The 12,496-nt window shown below is 40.3% G+C and overlaps 2 protein-coding genes across 3 annotated transcripts in view; one reads left to right on the top strand and one right to left on the bottom strand.

The window, feature by feature from the left end:
* Nucleotides 1-12,496, bottom strand: part of CA12 (carbonic anhydrase 12) — a 241,089-nt gene that overhangs the window by 181,752 nt on the left and 46,841 nt on the right. The gene's annotated exons all lie outside the window — the stretch shown is intronic.
* Nucleotides 1-12,496, top strand: part of LOC138169158 (inter-alpha-trypsin inhibitor-like) — a 136,282-nt gene that overhangs the window by 106,798 nt on the left and 16,988 nt on the right. For both annotated transcript variants that reach the window (XM_069098360.1, XM_069098359.1), the window contains one exon: nucleotides 5,646-5,819. In XM_069098360.1, the coding sequence (XP_068954461.1) occupies nucleotides 5,646-5,819 (174 nt within the window). The remainder of the gene's footprint in view (nucleotides 1-5,645; nucleotides 5,820-12,496) is intronic.

Raw genomic sequence — 12,496 nt, 5'->3', positions numbered from 1 at the left:
CCTGGGTTTGGTGGATCAGAATTTCAATCGGACACAAAAGATCATGATCTCTGAAGCTTCCACTTTCCTTGGCGTTATCTTTCCACTATTGGTTCTTGGAGACCTATATTCCCACTGGAGACTCCTTCTAGGGTGGGGGGATTCTCGTCTACCATTTGGCTCTCAATACCAGTGCAACCTCTGATGGACTTTAGGATATCCTCACCTCACTGGTCACCTGGTGATTTTGTTGCTCAGAAGTCCTCCCTCATTGAAAGCCTCCAGGGAAGAGGGTGAAAGATGGATTGCTTAAATCTTTTACATATACCCTCTAGTTCCTGAGTCATCTGCGCTTCCAGCTCTTCAGCCAACCAGATGAGTCTCTGACATCACACGGCAGTAGGCCCTCTAGGACCTCAATCATTCATGGCCAGAAACTGACTCTCCAAAGTTCCATGTATGGGATTGAAACCAAGCAAGGAATATCTAGTAATGCCCTATATAACCTACCAGGAAGGGTGAATCTGAACATGCTCTCAAGACTGAACCCTCATTGGCCAGTCACATACACCCCCAAACCCCATGATTACAAGAGAAATAATATCTATCATTTTTATAGCCTTTAAGGTTTACAAAGCACCATGCATAACATTATCTCATTTTATTCTCACAACAGCCCTGAGAGATAAGGTATGAAAGAGGCAAAGAAGAGACAAGACAGAGTGCTCAAGTAATATTTGAAAAGGGAAAAAAATGCTACAAAGTGGGAGGGTTAAGGAAATGACCCCTAAAACTGAGCCTTGAAGAAAGATAAGGAATTTAAGAAGCAAATGTGCAGCAATGTCTTCTAGGCACGGAGGATAATTTTATAAGTGCATGGAATCAGAAGGGGGCATAATGAATTCAGGGGACAGTTCAAAGTCCAATTTGTCATATAAAGAAGAGTAATAGAAAATTAGGCTGTTTCTTCTATTTCTACTAGCCAATTTCACTTTTGGTCCCAGGATCAAGCAGGCCACTTCTCTGACTATCCATCTTTCCTGGGTTTCGTTGTCTTCTTACCTATAACAATGATCATTACTGATCCACCCAAGTGCAAGTTACTTCTCATCTCCAGCTTCAGGCAAAGATTTACCTTCATCTCTTGTCTGGTCACTTTGGTTATAAGGTTCTTGAAACCTGAATCTTAGTGGTCCAGTTGCCATAGACACATCCATTCCTCTCTCTTCGGTATCATCCACTGAGGAAATTAAATGATATTTTAATAACCTTGGAGGTAAATTTAGTTTTTTTCATTGGTTCAGTGTTATCTATGGAGCAAAGACAATAGAAAATCTTTCTTCTCTTCCTTTCTTTAAATAAATATCTCATTGACACGAAGTGAGCACCGTCTGATAGATCCAAGTTGCTACATTTCTTCTTGGAGTCCTAGGGGTACCCTAAGAGGTCTGGGGGTATCATTTCCCTAACTACAATGGCTCAAGTCTCCACAGGCTGTGTGTCCCTGGATGACTAGTATTACAGTTTCATTTGTAAACTTAACTAGAATTAGCTTCTATGTGGGGACATTTATTTCCAAGATAAAGCAAGAACAAAAGTACAAACATTTGCCCCTCCCTCTGACACTTCAGGGACCCACTTTGCCTTGTCCCACCTCAATCTCAGTGGGACATAGGGTACGGGGGATTGGTGGTGGGGGGGGGGGAAGAGATTCACTCTTAGCATAGTTCCTACATAGCATTGATCCCATGAAGTTTGTATCCAGATGCAGTATCCATCACTGCCAGACAAGTCCTTTCTCTGCTGCCCCTCTAATAAGTAGCTCCTGAAAAATCACTCCTTGTTCCTTGAAGAATGAAGCCTGGGCTGGCTACAAAACCTTAGTGCAGAGATGCCAGCACACTAGGAGGTCAGAGGCTCATTCTTCTGACCTTTTGAAACTCACATGATTCAGATTAATCTCCTTCACTTAAAACTCAGAGAAAAAAATGGTGAAGGAAAAAGACTGAGGCCTGTTTTGACAGGGTCAAAGTTCTGGTTGCTAGTGCTTTTTTGAATGCTTCGATAGCCAATTGGAAAATGGTTCCTCTAATCACAAGGTTAGTGGACTGGGTCCAGTTATAGAATCTCTGCCACATAAACTCAAGTCTCTCTAGGATACTCCCCCTATTTATCATTACTACTCTCCTGAAGGCATGTTCTCCAGCTCTCTTCCTGTGGAGAGATGCTTTCAGAGGCCCTCTGTGCTTACGCCAGTTCCCGTAACAGATACTTTTTAAAAAAATCACTGTCATTTCCCAATAATCACCCATCTCCCAAAATCCTCCCTTGAAGTAAAAAAGTACAGTTAAGCAAAAACAAAAAAATAAAACTCCCATGTCTGACAATATGTTCCTCATTCCGATACTGTACTGTTTGTCACCTCCCTGACAAGAGCAGAGGAGTATGTTTTGTTTCCAGTCCTCTGAAGTCAACATTGATCATTGCATTGATCATAGTTACATTTTTTCAACATTGCTTTCTTTAACATTATTGTGGTCATTGTGTACATTGTTGTTTTGGTTTTGCTTACTTCATACATACTTCATCATAAAAAGCCTTTCATACTATCTTCATAGAATTCTTCATATTTATGATTTCTTTCAGTGCCATTGCATTCAAATGCCAAAGCTTGATCAGCCATTTCCCCAATCAATGGGCACCAGTTTCCTTCCAGTTTTTGCTACTATTTAAAATGCTACTATAAACATTTTTTACATATTCCTTCCCCCCCCCCCATCTTTGAAGTCCTTGAGATCTATGCCCAGCACTGCTTTCACTGGGCCAAAGGGTATATACAACTTAGAGACTTTTCTCGTATCGTTCAAAATTTTCCAGAGTGGGTGAACCAACTCATAGCTCCACCAATAATGGGTCTTTAAAAAAATTTTAACTTATGGAACAAAACAAGCATTTCTTTAACATAGTATAATTTTAAAAAAGGTGATTGCACATGAAACTGCACATCTATTATGTAAAACTTGCTATTCCTTTTAAACGTATAATAAAGTTATCATGTAAATTTCTTTTTCTCTCCCCTTCCCTTTGTTCCCTCCCCCCCCACTACTACCGTGTTTCCCCGATAATAAGACCTATCCCGAAAATAAGCCCTCCCCTTACTGTGTAAGATTCCTCTAAAATAAGCCCTCCCCCGAAAATAAGCCCTATTGAGATTGCTACTGTAGTGAAGGTGATCCCCTGCTCTACACGCTACATTACGGTACCCTCTGTATGCACCGTCCCCCCCCCACCAGTAAAACGCACGCCGCGCTCCGAGCTGCATCCAATCAGAGCTGCAGCAGTGAGCGCGTCATCCTGTTCTTCCCCAGTGATTTGCTTATTGAATAAAGGTACATTTTTTGTTCACATTTACCTGTTTATTAAAATTGCTGTCAATGTTCATTAAAATAAGCCCTCCCCTGAAAATAAGCCCTCCCCTGAAAATAAGCCCTCTGGTGTTTTTCTGTCCAAAAAAATTAATAAGACAGTGTCTTATTATCGGGGAAACACGGTAGATCTATTTCTAAAGATGATTAGGGAAAAAGGAAAAGAACCAATAGTGTTTTAATATCAGGAAGCCACTTTTAATATAACACCAGTGTCCTAGCCTTCTTAGTTTATCTAGTCTCTTCCTAATCTGTCAGTCAATAAACATTCACTAATTGCCTACCATGTGTCTGGCACTGTGCTATGTCCTGGGGGTAAAAATAAAGGCAAAAGACAGTCCCTGTCTTTAAGGAACTCACAATTCAAAGGGGGAGGCAACATGCAAATAACTATGTACAAATAAGACATATACATGATGAATAGTAAACAAATAAATAAAGGGAAGGCACTAAGATTAAGAGATTGGGAAAGGCTTCCTGGAATTTTAACTGTGACTTGAAGATAGAGGGAAGTCAGGAAGCAGAGTTGAGGAGAGAGAACATTCTCTCTTCTGGGAGAATGGAGGATAGTGGGGGGAAATGCCTGGAGTCTGAAATGGAGAATCTTGTTCAAGGAACAGCTAAGAGGCCATTGTCCCTGGATCAATGTGTATGGCACAGAGATACTGAGGAGAGTAAGCAAGGTGTAAGAAGATACTCCTTAGGGGCAGGTAGGAAGCACAGTGAGTAAAGCACTGGCCCTGGAATCAGGAGGACCCGAGTTCGGTTCCAGCCTCAGACACTTAACACCCACACACACAAAAAAAACTAGCCATGTAACCTTGGACAAATTACTTAACCCCAATTGCCCTCCAAAAGGCAAAAAAAATAAAAAAAGAAGAAGCTACTCCTACATGATAGCAACATGTATTAAATGTTTTAGCATTAACACAGGCTAGTGGGGGGAAGCTCTCTAGATGCTAACCCTCTCATCTAGACAGAGTTTCCTGGTCAGAGGATATCAAGCAGTTTGAGGAACCCATCAAGCCAATAGTCTTTTTCTAAGGAAATTTTCAAATGTCACTATTCCTAAAGTTACATTATTTATTGCCATCTCTATCTCTCAGAATTCAAGAGAAAGGAGAAAGGGAGTCCTGCCTCAGGGCTTGGTCTTTTGAAAGGTGTCCTTGGATTTCAGTTTTCAGTTCTGTTGATGAAAGAATTTTAGTGTCACAGGTCATTTGGGGGAATCAAGAGGGTAGATGCATGTCTGATCTGTGAAAAGATACATTCATAAACACAGCCTTGACATGGTCTCAGGAAGAAGCAGCAATAGCCATAATTGGAGTAAGTAGCTAGCTATTCCTTATGATCTCTGCCCCAAATTATTCACTATCCAGATTTGCCACAATGATTCAAATTCTTACCATCAAAATTCTACTTTTGGGTTAAAAGCTCCTTTTCAAAATGTAGTCTAATTAACTGGGCAAGGTAACTATGACATTGTTAATGATCCCTACTACCCTGTAGAAAATTTAGTCTGTCAAAGTAGCCAAACACCTAACAGGACCCTGTCAGAACAGAAGTGGCAGGATAGATACATCTATAAAGGGGATGGAAGATTAGAAAGCCTATGGGTGACAGCTGAGGAAGACTGGCTTGAGTGGGAGCATTTCAATGGAGGGGTTTAGAAAATGTGTATAGAAGGGAGGAATAGGCCCCCTGGGCAAGGTAGGGGTACTGCAAATGAGAGTTAAGTGATTTCAAAAGGATTGATGTAGTTCCAAAATCAACAAATGCCCACTTAGCAATTTTGACCAGACAGTCCTGCACCATCCCCCACTCCATCCCTACCTTTCTCCTACTCTGCCTCATAGAACACTAATCTGAGCATTTATGTTTGGGGCAGTTAGGTGGCACAGTGTACAGAAGACTGACCCTGGAGTCAGAAGGACCTGAGTTCAAATCTGAACTCAGATACCACTAGCTCTGTAACCCTGGGCAAGTCACTTAACCCCAATTGCCTTGCACACAGAAAAGAGAGTCAGAGGGCTTGGGTTCAAATCCTGGCTTTTCCATTCCCCATGTGACCCTGGGCAAGTTACTTCATTTCTGGGCTTTGTCTTTTTTTCATCTGTAAAATGAGAGGATTAGACGAAAAAACCTGAAGAGTGTCTGCCGGTTCTAAATCTATGATTCTAAATTTCCTCATTTCCACACGGCCTAATTTCTAACATAACCTTTTTTTTTTTCTTTGCACAGAAAGAGTTTGCCTAATGGAAAAGGATCCAGGATCCTGCAGGGCATCCTATACAATGTGGTACTTCGATCCCCTAGAGAGGAAATGCCTCAAGTTCTTGTACGGAGGGTGTGCAGGAAATGGAAACAGATTTCTCACCAGAAAGGAGTGTTATCAGAGATGTGCTCCAGAATCAGGTAAGTAGGAAGGATGTGGGGAGCTTCACATTAAAATAGACGAGGCAGAGAGGAGAAGTGACTTTTGTATTCAATTCAGCAAACAAAAGGATGACAGATACGTGCTTAACATTAGAACAATAAAAAAAAAAGTGTGAACAATTAAATAAGAGTTAGGTTGGTGAGTGATGCCAGACCAGGGAAAATGCATTGTAGTGACCCCTCCTAAGCCTCATGGTGCTCATCATTGCATGAGCTAACATGTTCTAGGGAGTGGAGGGTAAAAAGAGTGGGTCAGTAGCATCTTGGTCCCAATTGTGGCATCATCACCACGCTAGTGCCCTGTGTGGTTTATTACTAGTTCTTTGGGGTGATTGCTATTCTGCTGCGGCTCAACCCTCTCTTTGAACCACAAATTAAAAATGAAACCATCTGTCATTTCAAGTATCACTGGCCTTGAGGAAAATGATAATCTGTGAAATTCTCTGTCATCTAGGTAAAGAAGATAAGTGTTCTGTTTAATAAAGCATTTCTTAATCAAAAGACTGACTGCCTTAACTCATCTGTTTGGAGACCAGCTTCCTTAAACAATTACACATACTTGAATTTTTGCTTTATTCTAAAGTTCAGGATTTTTTTTTCTTTTATATGCTTAAAAATTACCTTTTGTCAAAAGGTGTGCCTATTTTACCCCAAGTATGTACCAGTTACATGAAAGGAGTGTGGGTTCTTTTGATAAAGAAGAATGTGACTAGTGAAGTGAACATTATTCTCTTTCCTCCTGGGAATCTAAGCACTTGAAAATCATTTTCCCCCATTCACTGCATTAAAAACAAGTGATATATTTATGACTCCTACAGTAGGATGCATGACTATAGTTTCATTATCACCAGGAGATTAGTTCAGAGGAGGGTCAAGAAAATTATTACACTGGCACTTTACAAAATGTGCTTCTCACTTTATGAGTTAGTCTATCATCTTTTAGTCATGAGTGGTCAGTGTTCTCCTTTATCTTTCCTCTGGAATCACGGTTGTGCTTCTCAGTCCTTAAATTCTCAGAAATGTCTATTTTTAAAATATTGATATTATAGTATAAGTTGTTCTGGTTTTGCTCAAAACTACACTCTTCACCCATTCATTCATACAAGTCTTCCTGAGTCTCTCTGAAGCATTTCTTACAGCATAATAGAATTCCATTCCATCCATATACCATAATTTGTTCTGCTTTTCCCAAATTATGTCCCGCCCCCTTAGTTTCGTTTTTTTGCCACCACAAAAAGAGCTGCTATAAATATTTTTATACATACAGGGCCTTCCCTCTTTCTCTGATGTCTTGGGGATATAGGCCTAGCAATACTATCCCTGGACCAAAGGGCATATACAATAGACTCTATTTTCCAAATAATTTTAAATTAAATTTCTGTCTCTCTCTTATCTCTCTTTTTTTTTTTTTGCTTTTTAGAGGGCAATTGGGTTAAGTGACTTGCCCAAGGTCACATGGCTAGTGTTAAGTTTCTGAGGTCAGATTTGAACTCAGGTCCTCCTGACTTCAGGGCCAGTGCTTTATTCACTGTGCCACCTAGCCACCCCACCCCCTTTGTCTCATTTTAGAATAAATTATTTTCTGCTTTGTATGGGGAAAAGGAACATAATTTAAAGAAAAAAGAAATAGCAGATTAGTTAACAGAGATGAGTGTAAAAACAAAGAATGTCATTTGATGCTTACTTACAGTTAGATTTATCTGGGATCCAATTCAATTCAACAAACATTATTAAGCACTTTGTGCTTGAATGTGAGATTCTTGTGCCATTGGGGGGAGGGAGTGATCATAATGAGCAGAGCACTGAACTGGAATTTTAGAAATTGATATTCTATTTCACCCATCTGGGCCTCAATGTACATGCCTATAAAATGAAGGGAATGTTCCAGAGCAGTGGTGTCAACCTCAAAAAGAAACAGTACATAGGGAGTCCTGCAGGACGCAGATTGACTTAGAAAACCACGTATTAACATTATCTACCTTGTATTGCATTTTAATTTATTTTGTAAGATACTTCCCAGTTACATTGTAATCTGGTTTGGTCAGCACTCAGGAGTGTTCTGGGCTGCACACCACCATGTGTTTGGTGCCTCAGCACTAGAGAATCTGTCAAGTTCCTTTTGGCTCTAAAATTATGTGACTTTCAGTGTTTATATAGCACTTAGTATATGCTAGGCCCTTTACAATTATTATCTCATTTGATCGTCACCACAACCCTGGGAAGTAGGTACAATTATTATCCTTGTTCTACAGATGAGAAAACTGAGGCCAAAAGAAATTAAGAGATTTGCTCAGTCAGTCAAAGTGTCTTAGGCTGGATTTGAACTCAAGTCCTTTGGACTCCAGGCCCAGTGCTCCATTCACCTAGTTGCCCCTACCTCATTCACACCTCATTGTCTAAGACTCTTGTCCATGTCCTTCTATAAAAGCTAAACAGGAAGGGGTAGCTAGGTGGCACAGTGAATCGAGCACCAGCCCTGGAGTCAGGAGGACCTGAGTTCAACTCCAGCCTCAGACACTTAACACACAAACTAGCCGTGTGACCTCGGGGCAAGTCACTTAACCCCAATTGCCCTATGTTCCCTCTACAAAAAAAATGAAAAAGCTACACAGGGGATCCACCCATGCCATGTATCTTCCTCAATCTCTCTATATTACATGGGTACCAATGGAGTAGTAGTCTGACCATCTGGAGCCAAGTCTTGATCAAATGATTGGCCCTTTTCCTTTTCTGATCTTTGATCAAATCATTTAGCCCTCTTCTCCTATGTAATATGCTGTATCTCTTGTTTATTTTTGTTTGTAGAGGTGGGTTGGGTTTTATTTGTTTGTTTGTTGGAGGGAGTTGTTAGTTTTCAGGGGGCGGTTAATCCAGAATTGTGATTGTATTAGTCTAGGAATCTCTCCATGGGGAAGCTCCCTGAATTAATATAGATGAGGAACTGTTCCACAATTAAGAGTTGTCTTGGGCAGGGCACTGGGAGCCTAAATGTCTTGCCCAGGATCGGGCAGCCAATTAGTTGATTTACTCAGGGTTAGGCAGCCAGGATTTGAACCCAGGTCTACCTGACTCAGGGGCTGTCTCACTTTCCAGTGAGCCTTGTTAAACAATGAAAATATGCAGAATGACTGTGACACATTCACTGTGCTTTAATAATGCACAATGCTAATGTCTTTTCTCCAGCCCAAGAACAGACATCAAACATGCGCCCTGTTCAAAATTCCAAACACATGCCAAACCTTAAATTGTGTTGTCAAAATCCTCACTTTACAGGATTTATTAAAATACTTATCAAGGCTTCCTTTTTCTACAAAGGTCTAGTTTTGATTTTTGTTTGTTTTTCTGTTAGGCTTTTTTTGGTTGTTGTTAGTTTTGCCTTTTTTTTCCCCTGCTATGCTTTTTTCTTCCCCTGAAACCTATTTTTCAAGCCCACTAAGGATTTTTTTTAATGTGTCTTTTGTTTGCCAAAAATTCCAGCATCTTCATCCTTCATAGGTTTTCACCAGGCAGAAATGATCTTTCTTTTCATCTACCTCAGGGCTGTCCCTCACACAGGGACATGATATGTTGAGCCTAACCTGATGTGGTCAGATTAAAGAAAGATAGGCACACACTTGCTGTATTTGAACATAGTTTCTCCAGGCCATGTTGTTCTCTCGTCTTGGAGACTATATTGTTCTAAGGATAATAGAATCATGGCTTCAGAGCTGGAAGGGATTTAAAAGGTCATCAAATTCAATCCCCTCATTTTATTAATGAGGAAATTGAGGTTCAGAGAGCTCCATGACCTGCCCAGGATCTCAGAGCTGATAAGTGACTGAGACAAGACACAGGTCACTGATACTTCTTTCATTTCCCTCCTAGTTATTATGAATGTACTTTTGCTCAGATTATTTCCTTATCTGTGTCAATAACTTTACTCCCCTCTCAAACATTTTACAGCCTTCACAAATGGCAAAGTTGGCATTGTTTTGTCCCATCTGTCATCCAGATAATTTTTTTTTTCAACAGAAGGTGGTGGTCTCCCTGCTTCCTTCAAGTGTGATAACATAGATTTTATTGCCTCTTCTAATGGTTAAGGAAGATGATTAAAGCTTATCCTCAGGGGAACCATCCAGGACACAAGAGCAGGGGACTGTGCTGAGGGAATAGAGCCCATGACAATGGTCATTGACTAAGACTAAAAGTGAGATCTAGCCATTAGAGCACTTTAAGGCTCTCTATGGTCCTTTCAGTGTGGGGACTTTCTCCCTACAGGCCACAACCTACCTATGACATAGCAGGGTCCTAGAACGGGGGTATTTAAGCCAGAGAATTTTTGTTTTCCTTTTAAACAACTGTATTTAAACAAACTGAAATAACTGTATTTCAATATAATTGAACTGCCTTTGTGGTCCAATGTATTTTATATTATGCATTTAAGAGCATGGTCCTGAAAGGGGGTCCATTAGTTTCATCTGACTGCCAAAGGACTCCGTGACACAGAAAAAGTCAAGAGTTCTTGTCTTAGAATGTTGTCTGAGGCTCAGAAAGGTTAAGTGATTTGGTCACAGTAACTCAGCTAGTAAGAGTTGGGGCAGAATTGGAACCCACTTTTTTTTTTAAACAATTGGGGTTAAGTAACTTGCTCAAGGTTACATGGCCAGTTATTTCTGGGTGTGGTGCTAAGTGTCTGAACCCGGATTTGATCCTCAGGTCATCCTGACACTGGGGCCAGTGCTCTTACTGGCTGAGCCACCTGGCCACCCCTAAGCAATTGGGGTTAAGTAACTTGCTCAAGGTTACATGGCCAGGTGTTTCTGGGTGGGTGCTAAGTGTCTGAGCCCAGATTCGATCCCCAGGTCATAGAGATGGCAGGTGCTCTTACTCGCTGTGCTACCTGGCCCCCCCTGGAACCCACTTCTTACAGACTTCCCATATAACACTCTATATCTATGCCATATTTGTTTAATAAGATCTAACCACAAAGCTAGAAAAATAAAAGAGCAAGAATATGTCCTAAGCTTTAAAAACAATTTTTTTTAAAAAGATGGCTCTTATCTTGTAGAATAGGGAGCTACATAATAGGGATAGGAGAATTTAGTGAGAGAAAATGAGGGAGCTATCCAACTCATGAAATGAAGGACATTTACCAACTGCCTTAATGTTCTTTCCCTAGAGAAGTGTATCAATGTGGAGGCGTTTTAGTCATATCTGAGTTATCATGATCCCATTTGTGGTTTTCTTAGTAGAGATACTAAAATAGTTTGTCTTCTCCTTCTCTGGTTCATTTTACAGATGAGGAAATTGAGGTAAATTGGGTTAAATGACTTTCCCAGGGTCACACAACTAGTAAATGTCTGAGGCTGGATTTGAATCCACGTGTCTTCCTGATTCTATCCCTGCTGCTCTATACACTGCACTATATAGCTGCCTAGGGGGTTAGCCTGTATGGCCCCTAATTTCCCTTTCATCTCTAGACCCATGATCTTAAGCAATAAAAGTTATAAACAAAAATAATCATACCTTTAACCCAATAATTCCATTATTGGGAATGTACAATGAAAGCATTTTCAAGAACAACAAAGAGGTTACTTGTGCCAAGATTTTCACATGAGTGTTATTTATAATTTTAAAAAACCAACTGGAAATCTAAATGATAAATGATAGGTGTGTGCATTGATGTAATGTAAATTAATGGTCTGATGAGATTACAAACAGGCAGATCTATGATAAAAAGAAAGAAATCTGGAAGAACCTTTGTGAAAGAAGACTGGGATGATTAGACTCAGAAGGAAGAGTGCATAACAATGAATGGATAAGGAATCCTCATAGGAACTTAAGAGGGAATGACTGAGAAGTTGTTGAGAATAAATGAATATACAAAAAACCATTTATGAAGCATTTGCTATATGTCAACTCCTTTGCTAAGCACTGGCAATGGGAATTTAACAGTGAGACTATGTCTCAAGGCAATTATATTTTAGTAAGGGGAGGCAATACATATAGGAGAATGGGAGCTAGGGAATAATTATGGTTCCCAGAGTAAGAGGTACGAAAGTAGGGGGCAGGGGTATGGTATATAGGTAGGATGGAAAGAAGATGGCTAGCATGAAAGCATTGTCAAGTTAAGTCAACAAGCATTTATTAATTACTTACCATATACCAAGTACTATGCCACGGCAACCAGGTGGTACTGAGTGCTGGGCCTGGAGTCAGGTAGATCTGAGCTCAAATACAGCCTCAGATACTTACTAGCTGTGTGACCCTGGGTAACTTAACCACTGTTTACCTCAGTTTCCTCACCAGTAAAAGGTAGATAATAATATTACCTACCTCCCAGAGTCATGAGGAATAAATGAGATAATAATTGTAAAGTGTTTAATGTTTGTTATTAATAGCTATTATTATGCTGAGCACTGGAAATATAAATACAAGTAAAAAAATAGTCCTTGCTGTAATGGGAATGTAAATTTTAAAGATCTTCCCTGCCCCTAGGCTAAAGTGCACCTGGAGCCTGGGGTGGGAGGCTTGTTTTTCAGTAGATACTTCTTGATTGGCCAGTGAGTCAATAAGGCTGTTACATTCTCTGCGCCAGGAGAAGGCTATGTAAGCCCTGATGTGTAGCTTTGTTTTGGGGCTCACTTTGAGAAGTGTTCTGTGATTTGATCAGATGA

Source organism: Petaurus breviceps, unplaced genomic scaffold (genome assembly GCF_028583685.1).
Source record: "Petaurus breviceps papuanus isolate PSGF00001 unplaced genomic scaffold, PetGlider_PUasm1.0 37, whole genome shotgun sequence".
Lineage (NCBI taxonomy): Eukaryota > Metazoa > Chordata > Mammalia > Diprotodontia > Petauridae > Petaurus > Petaurus breviceps.
The sequence above is the reverse complement of the archived record's forward strand: the minus strand, read 5'-3'. Positions and strand labels throughout refer to the sequence as shown.